Here is a 12,772-nt window from a genome sequence, read left to right as displayed (position 1 = left end):
TTTCCCTTAAATCAGGAGTTTTTTCCACAATGTATTGGGAGCCATATCTATTTGTGAAGCTGTCTTTTTGGTTCTTGAACTTTTCTACGGCTTCTGTTGATCCTCTCCATTTGTGCTCATGCATTTCCCTTCCTGTCTCCTCACCAAATGTAATGTAACGCCAGGGCCAGGAGATCATTTGAATGCCATATTGTCTGCTAATCATGAATACCGAAACTCTTTCTCTAGCAGAGTTCAAGGGAGTTCACTTGTTCGAAGAAACATAGGAAGATGCTTTATACTTGTTTGCACGTAACACTAATTTTATTTTATTTAACCCATGGTTTGTTGCCCTACCCAGGGTTTGTCTGACAGGTATCAAACAAACCATGGCTTGTTATATCAATCCCTGAGTTGTTTGTTTCCCACTGCCTCCGTATCCTAGCGAAACAACCCACAGACATGTAGCAACAATCCAGGGTTTAAACAATCCAGAGTTCACAAGCCAACAACAAATCATGGATCGTCTTTCTGGGTTGTTCGTGGTTAACAAACCATGCTTTGTTAGCATGGCTGGGTTCGCAAACCCAGAATTCCACAACCCATTGATTAAATAAATCATATGTTAGTGTTATGTGCAAACCAGGTAACTAAGTCAGACCATTAGGCTATCTAGCCTAGTACTGTTGAAACTAACTGGCGGCAGTTCTCCAGGGTTTCAAGTAGGATTCTTTCCTACCTGGAGATGCCAGGGATTGAATCTGGGATTTTTTGCATGCAAAGCATGTACACTACTACTGAACTGAGGTCTGATTTGGATGTAAACTTCTGTGCACAGACAGGGGAGAGGAGTGGGAGCAAGGCCTGTGAGCATGAGACCTGCTCCTGTTTTTATTGTATGTGAAAGTTGGGAAGAGAGAATAACAGCCCAAGCAATCCTATATGTGACAGCATATCCATCAAGGCTGAAGTCTTGTATACATGTTATAGCTGCCCAATGGAGTCTGCTTTAAATCTCATCTCGCATGAAACACTTTTTGCATGCAGCAGCATGCCATGCAAAATCAGGAACATTTTGTCCAAATGGTCACATATCTTTTAATTCTAGTCATCGGTAGTCGTGTGGATAATATTGTCCAAATTGGTGTGGTGAGCTGGAACCCCCAAACAGGTCGCCATGGCAACAGATGCTACATAAAATGATTTAAAGAGGCTTTTTTTACTTCCATGTGGACCCTAAATCTTTTTTCCCCCCCTATGACTTGCAGAATCTAAACCAAGTGGTTAACTGGAACACTTGTATTTCTTTCTTAGCTGTGGCTATAAATTACCTCGTTGGGATTGGAACTTCTGCTAATCCTGAGAGCAGCACAGCAGGAGACAATCTGACAAAAGCGACTACCGCACGGTCCAAGAATTCAAGCTCACCAACCAAAATGTTTGAGGCTTCAGCTCCAGGAGGGATCTTTTTCATGAAATGCAGGTCAACCTGATCATTTAAAGAAAAAGAAAATCACACAGGAAAAATGCATGGGAAATAGTGAGAAATCCTAACCGGTGTGAAGGCTTTTTGGCATTCTGCTTCACTGGCACACTTAGTATCTTTACAACATGGAACACCAACCACAGAAAAACTCAGCACAAATATGTATTAGTATGTGTGAAAACTCAAATAAATTAATCAATGTGATCAATCAATGAAAACTTTAATTGCTGGTTTAAAACACCTATCAGTTAATTAAGCAAGATATTAGCCCTCTGAAAGAGATGTTTTGTGCTCCAAATAGTATTTTCACTTAGGCCATTAAATATAAAGCAAGGAGGAGGAAAAGTCTTCTGTGTGTCTCAGCCACATTTGTGCCTTATGGAAAGCCGCTGATGTTGTGAGAAAACTATTTTTGTTTCCCGATTCTGTCAATGTCAACAAGGGAGCATGCTTAATCCAGGCAAATTTAGTCATATTTAAACTCCATTGAAATCAATGGAATTTTAGTTTGGCATGATTAATGTCAATGGAACTTAAGCACGACTATTTTTTTTTAATTGGGGCCATAGTTCAAGGACACCAGCTTATTGGACCCCATTCTCAAAGTGCAGCATTGACAGGTGAGATGGCCTCAGAAATCTTGGAGTTCCATGCAGCAGCAAAAATAATCCAGAAGGAAAGCGGTGGGGGGGGGGGGAGAAGGTGGCAACCCACATCAGGCAGCTCAATGTCTTGCACTGGTCTTGATAGTATCAGTGGGTTTAAGCATTCCTAACTCTATGTTGGATTATGCACATTAGCTTTAAGGCCCATCAAAATGAATGAGAATAATTTGCAAGTAAATGCACTTGGGCTTTGAGCCGACAATACATTTGTCTAAAACAAAAAATCACAATCAATCCCAATATGAACTGCTAACTACAATATGGAAAGGAGTGCCATACAGGACAGAGCCTTGCTTTTGCAATAGTATGTATGAGGGGGTGTATGGACTCAGACTCGCCCTACACATTACACTCACCAAATGAGAGCAGCTGAATTCAGTTTGCTGAGAATTGTTGAAGGGTTCCCCACCAAAAGGCAGTGAAAGTTGGAGGGGATTGCAGTCAAATAAACAGGGAGGGAGGAGCCATTGCTAATTTTCTCAGCTCCCTTCCTTCCCAACACCTAGAGAAAGCTGCCAATAAGAATTTAATGGGGATAATCAATGGACAAAGAAAACGAGTCAGTGGCTTCTCTTGTCCTGTATGTTTGACTTATGATCTATAACAGTGTTCCCCAACCTGGTGCCCCCCTGACATGTTGGACTGCAACTTCCATCACCCCAGGCAGCATGTCCAATGCTGGCTGAGGATGATGGGAGTTGTAGTCCAACACATCAGTGGGGCGCCAGGTTGGGGAAGAGTGATCTTAACAAGTGCTGTGCCGAAAATTTTTCCCACATTTTTTAAAAATAATTCTCATTCAATTTGATAGAAGACAAACTGCTTTTGAAAAGAAATTCAAAGGAGGAGAAATTCTCAGGTTGGCTTTGGGGTTCTTGTGCTTCACCTTACTTATGAGGTAAGTGTCTTACCTCATGAATGTCCTGTCTTTCATTGTACAATAATCTCTGTGGCAGCCTGTAGCCTCCTCAGCTTCCCGCACTTCAGTTAAAGCCATCATGAGGAAAACATCATGAGGCCATTCCTCCCATGGGGCTTTTTCAGTTCAGGAAGTGCAGGTGGCCTGGGAGGCTGCAGAGCAATGGAACGATGTGTAATGGAGAGCGACAACACACACAGCACCCTCGGCCACCTCACAGTGATTGGGTAAGCTCAAAAATGGCACCAAAAGAAATTCAAAATTCTACCTCAGAAAAGTGGAAGCCTTAACACAGTTGATGCTGTTGCCACCTATAGAAGCAGTGCAGTAAACCCAAAACCCTCAGGAAAAAGGAAAGCAGCTGTGCTACAACCCCTGCCAATAGTGAGCCCTATCTGTGAGAAACTGTTGGAGAATTTTTCCTCCCCTAGGAGAAATTTGGTGAAATTGTCCCCCCAATTTCTCTGCCCACGAATGGGCTGGAGAATTTTGAGGGGCCATTTGTGCACAGCTTTCCTTGCCATTAAGCTGAGGAGCCTCCACAGTTCTCAACAAAGCAAAGCTGGGCTGTTCTCACATCCCACTGTCTGCAGATTATACTGGCCACATACTGGCAGGTTCTCACTGGCAGATGAGAAGCTGCCAATTGACAGGCTTCTGCTATCTCTCAGCACAAAACACTACTTTCAGTCATCGAGACCTAAGGAGGGTTTTCCACCTATGCAACCTAAGAAGGTAAACTGTAAACAGAGCTCCCTAATTAGCACATTCAGATGAGTAATCACACTGAGAAATGGAAGAACTCAGGAACCTCTTGATCCCAGAACAGTAACTAGGAAAGCAATTTTGTAACTATGTGGGAGGGGATTGAGAGTGGCTGCATTAGCATTCTGAGAAAACAGGGAGAACAAGAACAAAAAAGAGCAGCCATACTGCAGAGCAATTCACAATCATCAGCTTTCAAATTCCTGGCACCCAGGAGATCAAAAATGGCAGCTGAAGAAGCCCTAACTTTTCTACTGAGACAAATAAACGAAGGGAAGATTTACCAAAGGCTAAGAATTTCTATGCTAGCATGGATCTCTGGCAAATGCAAAGGTAAGGAAGTAACCATATTATAGCCATGGTTCTATTTTGTCCTAACTCTCTTCTTTTTACAGTCAAAGCTGTGGTCCAAGTACTAGCTTGATATTGTAATAGTCCACTGTTGTGAAAACAGTGTTCTACAACCAAAAGACCTGTTAATGAAAGGCATACTTAAAGCCCTAATGGAACATGTACAAGGGTGCAGACCTGTTAACTAGTCACTAGATATGTCCAGTCTGTATATGGCTTGCAAAGATCATTCTCTAGTTAACCTAAAGTCTTGAATAGCCATCTCTCCTTCGCTTGCTTTTTGTAACAGAACTCAAATCAGACTTGACTTTTCTGTTAAAAAAAATGTGTCTAATAAAAGCTAAAAAAACCCTAGTTTATTGCCATACTGCATGGCAATAAACTACCACCATTCAAATTCCAGGCCCTCAAAAGAATTTGACTCTAGACTCTAAAGTAAACACTGCAGTACAACAGGTAAAATTATTTAAAGGCTTTTATATTTTTCTCTTTGATTTGTGTCATTTATTTCACAATGGCAACAGTTAACTTGTCTGGTGTTCATAAACATATTTTATTTGCATTCTTCCCATAATACCTTTCTAAATGTTATGAAGAGGAAAATACAGTGATTCACAAAACATGTTCAAATTGATATCACAGCTTCATATTCTGAGAATTTCAAATTGCAGTATCTTCCCCCCATTTGCTTTCCTATTACCAAGCTAAACACAAAAACAGTGACCAAATCCAATATAAACTGTTAAAGTGACCATTTTAATGTCTATCTCAGAGCCATCTGTCAGTAGCAGTGTGCAATGACTTCAATAGTGTTTACAAAGTTGTTTTTCTTGCAAATGGCTCTGGCACATAGACAGAATTTATGCATAATGGAGTTGTCTGTGTCATGAAATCTCTCTCAAAAACTTTAACATCTCCAAAAATTAAGCCCAAACAAAGCCCCTTTTTACTGTCTTGCCATCTCATTTACATATTCCTTATGGGAAAAGAATTTAAGTTTACATATTGATCCAATACCAAGGAATTATCACTGATCACTTGAAACAGAACAGTACTTTTGAGGAAGGGGTACACCACAGATGGAGGAAAGCATATGTACATGTTTGGAAAGGATTTAGAGTGACTCTTGATTGAAAGACTGTAATTGAGGCCTCATACAATGTGGTAAAAAGGAAGCCATGTCAGTGCTTTTTTGTGGAGCATGTGCAAATTGTGTTGTTCCCTTCCCCCCAATTTTCACTGATCAAAAAATGGCCAATCCAGTTCTCAGTCCAAGTAAACCAAAAGCACAATGCATTATGAAAGGATTTACACTGTTAAAAGTAGGTAGAATCATTGTTGATTGTACTCTCATGGCTTCTGTGGGGACAGTAACTTGGTGCTGTGTGAGATATTGACCAACAGAAGAAGAAAGTGGGGAGACAGCATGGGAAGGAATTGCGGGTCCATGTGGCCAGTGAAGGCCTTTTATGCTAATTTTTAATGCCCTTGGCTACTACGCCTGCTAGTGGCTTTTGATATGAAATACAATCGTACCCAAAAAGGGAATCTGCAATACGTCCTCCACCAAATCCAGAAATAACTCGCGAGAAAATGAAACAAACCCTTGACAATCCACCCCTAATTACCACATCAGTATTTCCCCCCAAATTTTAGTAATCTAAAATTTGCACTGCTGCTAAGTTTTATTGTGGTTGTATTGTTATATTGTGGTTTTAATGTTCTGTATATTTTAAATTGTTTTATTGTGTGTTGTTTGGATTTAATTTTTGTGAACCGCCCAGAGAGCTTCGGCTATTGGGCGGTATAGAAATGAAATAAATAAATAAATAAATAAATAATCTATGCAGATTTACTGGAAGTTATGAAGTATTATGTGCACTGGGAGAGAGCGTTCCATCCAACGTAATGAATTCACAGTGGCCATTAGGTCTCATGACATCGGATGGCCTTTCAAGAATAAATACATGGGAAGGATGAGGAAGCCCAAGTGGGAATGTATGATATTCCAGTGAGGAAAAGCTTACAGTAAATGAAGCCTCATACTCTCTGCCAGCTGAGGTTTGGTTGCTGCAGCCACCAGAACTGCTCTGCTAACTATAACAGCCGCAGAACAGCAGGTGACCATCCACACAGTGGGGCTGTTCGCACAACGTGAAAGCCCACCGTGGGTTATTTAACCCAGCTCAGGGGTTGTCGTGTTGTGCAAACCCAGCGAGCAGGTTATGCAAGGGTTAAACAATGCTCACCAGGTTCACACAACATGATAACCCCTGAGCGGGGGTTGGATATGCAACCTGGTATCTGCAGCATGTTGTCCAAACCTGGTCACTGTCTTACAAAGTTATGAATCAGTCTTTGCTTAATTTTGCAGGAGGCAACTAGTTTTTAGCTGTTGGTAAGAATGTATTTATTTTTTATAATATTCCAACTTTCCTCCAAGGAACACAAGGCTGATGTATACATGTTTTCCACCCTCCCAGCCCCATTTTGTCACTACAACCCTGTGAGGTAGGTTAGGCTGAGCGAGAGACTGACCCAACGTGAGCTTCAGGGCTGAGTGGGTAATTGAATCCAGGTCTCTCCAATGCCATGGCACCACATTGGCTCCTGAGGGTTATGCTTTAAAGAAAGGGCCTTTCCCACCCTTTCCTCCATCTTGTAGTGCATACGTGCGCAGTGATGATGCAAATGTACGCTAAGATTTTGACAGGGTATTAGCATCATCCTTGAGGAGAAAGAGAAGCCACACATACACACACACCACAAGTCTGTTCCGCTGCCAATATGTATGATGGCGGTTCCCCAAAGCCTAAATAGCTCTATTCTTTCAGAGGCATTGTGAGATGTTACTTTTTGAATTAGCTTTTAATTTTTGGGTTTTAGGCAGCTGTCCAAATCCACTTACCTGGGAATAAAGCCCAATGACCTCATAAGGACCTGCTGTACAGAACTGAGCTATAGTATTAAGAAAGGTTATAATTGGGGAGTTTAAAACCTTGCTTGTTTGTTTTTTTTTTAATGTTATATTTTCATTCCCTCCCCCCTTTTATTGTTGTGCTTGAAGTGTGTGGCAAAAGTCTCCAGTGTAGGTGAAGGTTTGTGGGGCTGGCTGGCGGGGGGGGGGGGGGGGATGTAACATTTATGCACATTCATCCAGAGCAGCTTTTCTCAACATGGTGCCCTCCATATATGTTGGATGAGAGCTCCCATCACCCCAGCCACCAGGGCCAATGGGACTTGTAGTCCAACACATCTGGAGGGCACCAGGATGGGAAAGGCTGTTCTAAAACATGTAAAGCTTTTGCCTACTGCACTGACATAACATGGCTTTGAACTGCTACTAACATTTAAAAATCGACCCTGCTCGCAATCACTGTAGAAAGATAGCCAGAGTAGGTCCTCACCTCTCTCTCTCTCTCTTCCTGATGCAGGTGTCCTTTTTCATGTCTTTGTTTCATCCCAAATAGACTACTGTTATGCCCTTTTTGTTGGTCTCCTAGTCCCTGCACGCACAATTAACAGACTTCAGCTGGTACAAAATGCTGCTTCTCATATTCTGTCTGGCACCAGATGGAGCAAGCACATAACTAGTTCTGGCTTGGTTATGCTCAGTGGATGTCACATTCAACAACAGATCCAAAGCACTGCTTTCATCACTTCCCTTAGAAGAGAATCTTGGTTAAAGATATCCTGCTCAGTCCTCATTTGACTCAACTGGGTTCAGCTGAGGTCAACTGCTGCTGATGTTGCTGTCAAATCTACATCTAATGCAAACGTACTTTAGCAATACAGCACCCTTTGGACAATTTTCACTCCAAAGATGTGGATATTCCTAATAAGTCAAAATGCGAGACCTCTGCCTTTTTCCTGCCATCCTTTCATCAGCCATGCTATTATGCATGCTTTGCAATGAAATATAATGGCATGACATAAAAGCTATGATTTAGTACACAGTTAAAATCTATTTGTAATGTAATTTTGTAGTCAATTAGTTTGCGGTTAAGCATGATAAAGAAATCAGATTGTTGGCCTATGCCTTTCAGAAAAAAACAAATGCAATTCAAAATCCATTTACTCCTGAGCCATCACACCAAAGGCAATGGGACTGCCCCAGAGAGTAAAAATCAGAGTTTAGGACTATAGTAAATTTGAATGATAAATAATCAGAGGACTCCTTCCCATCTTACAATTTAACAACACAGGAATGCCTCCACAAGCTACTCCTGGCTCTGAAAATGCAGCATGGGAACTAGTGTTTAGCTATGACAAAACTTCTGGAGCAGAAATTGATTTTAGGGCAATATGAATGCTCAGCATTTAAACCAGGGGTGTTGGACCACTTTTAGCCCAGGGGCCAAATTCCATTTCAGAGAAGCCCTTGGGGGCCACATCGCAGTGGTGGGAGAGGCAGAAGGCAAACTGGGCAGAGCCAAAAATCCCAGCACAGTGTAGCTTCAAGCTCTCACTGCCAGTAACTTTTAGGAGAAGCATCTCAACCCTTTCAAATGGGAGAAAAAATGCACAAAAGCTGGCAACCCCTCCAAACAATTGGTGGGCAGGGGAAAGGGGGCAGAGCCATCTGAGGAACCCCAGAGGCCCAAATTGAGACTCCAGGCAGGCCAGATTTGGCACACGGGCCTGAGGTTCAACACGCCTGTCATGAAGAATGAATTATGGATTACTAGGGAAAGCCTGGGATTGTGGCTGTCTATACGTTTGAGGAAAGAAGTCCCATCATGCTGGAGCCCACCTTTTTTTCTCTCCTAACTAGTCCTAGCTAGTGCTGTGCAGAATCATGCCCCTATCTGGGGGAACTCCTTCTTTCCCTGTGAAAGAGACACTGTTTTTTCTGCCTCGTTCACAGGGAGGGGGAGAATTTTCTCCTTGGGGGGGGGGACAGGGTTTCCACATACCTTTTTTAAGTGTCAGGTATTCTTCAGGGGTCTTCTTTCTACTTTTTATTTTTTTAAAAACACCCTCAGCACTTGCAGGAGCCCAGAACTTTTCTCAAGTCAGGAGTTCTTCCTGAATACCTACTGGAGAGGGAGAGGTCACATGGTCTCCTGGGGGATCAGAAAGAACTGCCGGGCTGGAAAAGAGTCCTGGGCTCCTGCAAGTGCAGGGGGTGTTTTTAAAAAATAAAAAGTAGAAAGAATACCCCTCAAGAATTGCCTACACTTAAAAAGGTATGTGGAAACCCTGCCCCTCTCCCCAAGAAGAAAATTCTCCAAAACTCTCAACTCTCCCGGCCTCTTTCGCCTGAATTTTCACCCCTACACACACGAAATGCCAAAAATGGAAGAATCAAAAATTTTGGCACAACACTAGTACTAACCTGACTTAGGATAAGGATGGGTCCCAGGAAAGAACTGGCAGAAGCCACCTTTGAGAGTCAGGAACATAGGACCATTGGTCCACTTAGCTCAGTATTACATGTGCTGACTGGCAATGGCTCTCCTAGATTCCACACAGAACTCTTTCCCAGCTGTCCCTGGAGAAGCCAGGAATTGAACCTGGGGCCTCTTGTATGCAAAGCATGTGCTTTATACCAGGGGTGGGAAGAAGGTAGATCTCCAGATGTTTTGGTCTTCAATTCCCAGAAGCCCCTGCCAGCATGGCCAATGGTCAGAAATGCTGGTAGTTGATTCAAAACATCTGGAGATCTACTTTCTACCCATCCCTGATTTATACCACTGAGCTGTGGCCCTTCAATGGCCACTGGACTAATAAGAAAGGGGAAGTCCAGTGCACTAAGGCTAGTTGCAGGGCCCTTATCCAAAGGGCTTGCAGGATTCCAGTGCTAAGTGGTACTGCCTGGATCTTTAGCTCATGGCTGAAGCTCTACATGGGGAAAGTGAATACATCTGGATGATGCGGTGGAAAGATGCCTGAGTGGCTCTCTGACCTAGACACATTCATTCATTTTTCCCATGTTCCATTTTCAGAGATGGGAATGACTCCTATGTCACAGATTTTTCTCAGGGCACTGGCCCCTAAAGATCTTTCAACTTGGACAAAGAACATTTCTACAATCTCTTCTAAAGTCTTATGATGTCTTCACAGCAGTATGGAATGAAATGAATCAGCTTTTTAAAGAAAAAATAGTTTACTTTAAAAAAAAAATCAACACCTCCCACCTTTATTGTAAGTAAAATACATGTAGTATGAGACAGTGACCAGTAATGACTCATAACACTGAAATGAGACATGCTTTATACCACAAAACAAAGCTACGTTCTTACCATCCAAAGAGTCATGTTATGGGTAGTAAAGTCTTACCTTGCTAAAGTCAACAGTGCTGTTTTCCCTGCTCACATCATTTTTGGTTTCAATGCTGGCTGGTGCAGACTGTGGGGAAACAATCTGACCTGCTGGAAAAAATGGTTATTACAGAATACTAACAATTATCATCTGTATTATTGTAATAAAAACAATCCGTGGAAGAAGTGTTTAGCACATGTGCTTCATATTCTATAAAAGTGGAATAAAAAGCAAAATAATAATAATAATATCATACCATGTGCTGAAAATGCAACTTGAACAGAGCTGTGTATACGACATTATACAGGTTTGTTGAAGCCATTGTTTTATGGCTTCATAATTCAACTTGTGTTTATTAAGCCACCATCATGAATAACCTGAAAATTGGCTAACTGATGTTGCAATAAATCTGCTTTCCAGGGCACCTAGTTGGCCACTGTCAGAATGCATAGCTACATTAAAAACTTACAGTGCAATCCTATACATGTTGACATGGAAAAGTAAAACCTGATTTGCATGTAACATTAACCCATGGTTTATTTAACCCATGATTTGTTGCCTTACCCAGGGTTTGTCTGGCAGACAATCAAACAAACCATGGTTTATTTTTCAATCCCTGGGTTGTTTCCCTCCTCCTTGTCCCACTCCCTCCCTGTATCCTAAATGCCTTAGTGGTGCTGTAGTACTGGCATGAAGGCATATCTCAGACCCCCCAAAGTTGCCCACCCTTGTGTTAAATAAGCCATGGCTTAGTATTATGTGTGAACCAGGTCTAAGTGTTCAATGGAGCTTACTCCTTAGTAAGTGTGTTCAGGATTGCAGTCTTTAGTTGTTTAGTAGTCATTCCTTCACCCTATGGAATGCAGGGAACTGTAGTTCTGTGTGGGCAGGTGTAGGGATTTATAACCTAGTGCAGTCACTAAATCATAATTCCCAGGAATCTTTGGAGGAAGCCATGATAGTTAAAATGACATAAAATTGATACAAATTTGAAGAGTATTATGTTAGGTGGACTTATGGTCTGAACCAGTCTTACATTTTTATTTTAATGAAAAAAGTACACACACACACACACACACACACGCACACAGAGAGAGAACAGAAATGTGTTAAGACTTTATTTCACAATATGTGTGTGAGAGAGTGTGCGGAAAAAAGCCCAACTATGTTTGAATAGCCATTAATACAATTCTGGCAGATTTTGTTAGAGACCTTGAAGATCAGGTGACTGACTAGGTTAACAATGAAAAATGGCATGCGTGAAAAAACTGATGCAAAGGCATGAATGAACATTTGAATTTGCCTAAAGCTCATGCAAGATAGGTTTGTAGTACACTACCTCTGGAGCTTGAAGGAGCTTAGAGAACCCAAAGGTTAGGAGGTGAGGGAGGTACAGAGATGAGATGAGCCTGTTAGAGACAGATACAACAAAGACAGAGCAAAACAAAGAAATATGAAGATGACTGGCACAACAGCAGATTTTAGATAACATACAGTTACTCATGGGCACAAGAACAGAGGGAGAAGGAAAGGTTTGCTATGAGGTGAAAATGATCAAGAAGTTTGTGGCCTTTGTTTCAACACTGTGCAGTGATAATATGTTTCATGAGCAAAAGTAGTAAAATTGAAAAGGAAGAATGTAGAGCCAAAGGGAGGGGGGGACCACTGGAGAAGGTTCATTGCACTGAGCATGGAGAGAAACTATGCCCCAGTTTGAACAGAAGCTGCAAAGATTCTGCAGTCAGAAATAGCCTTAACTGTGCAAGGAATGCAGAATAAGAATCTTAAGCTGCAAAGAATAAAACTTTGCCTAGGTAGTACGTGACTATGAGCATCAAACTCAGTACATAAATTCTAAGAAGCTACCTGCTGGAGCTCAGGCCATACAATGTGCCCAGAAAGGCCTAGTCCTTAATTCTAAATGCATGGGAATAAGTCATAGCTACCAGGTGACACTCTGCACATGCACAAAGGCATGTTATTATTTCCAAGATTTCTCAGCCAGGAAGTGTTATTGAACACAAGTGTCTGGGGATGAACTCTGGTAAGTTTTAAGCCCCATTAAAGCTGGTGTGCTAGCGCATATCCCATTTATTTCAGTGGTATATAGTCTAGCGCAGCACTTCACAGATCAGGCTGCAAGTCCACCATTTGTCATGGTGACTGATTTATAATCAATGGGAATCCCACTGTATCCCTGGAAGGAAAAAGCAGACTGCTAAGTATTCCTGAACCAAATAAATAAAATAAATGAAGGGTGAACAAGAGAAGTTTGTATCCTCAAAACTGAGAAGACTAAAAAAAAGGGGATGCAGTCCTTCTCTCGAAACGTGTGCTATGTGC

The 12,772-nt window shown here is 41.8% G+C and overlaps 1 protein-coding gene across 1 annotated transcript in view; it reads right to left on the bottom strand.

Annotated features, from left to right (window-relative positions):
* The window catches only part of SLC4A10 (solute carrier family 4 member 10), a 146,999-nt gene that overhangs the window by 49,845 nt on the left and 84,382 nt on the right, over window positions 1-12,772 (bottom strand). Inside the window, exons 7-9 of the mRNA XM_084804563.1 lie at window positions 10,448-10,536; window positions 7,573-7,671; window positions 1,311-1,468 (exon numbers count right to left, since the gene is read on the bottom strand). Coding sequence (XP_084660689.1) covers window positions 1,311-1,468; window positions 7,573-7,671; window positions 10,448-10,536 — 346 coding nt within the window. The remainder of the gene's footprint in view (window positions 1-1,310; window positions 1,469-7,572; window positions 7,672-10,447; window positions 10,537-12,772) is intronic.

This window comes from Heloderma suspectum, chromosome 1 (assembly GCF_057233095.1).
Source record: "Heloderma suspectum isolate Gila_16-S chromosome 1, 16-S_ref, whole genome shotgun sequence".
NCBI lineage: Eukaryota > Metazoa > Chordata > Lepidosauria > Squamata > Helodermatidae > Heloderma > Heloderma suspectum.
The sequence above is the reverse complement of the archived record's forward strand: the minus strand, read 5'-3'. Positions and strand labels throughout refer to the sequence as shown.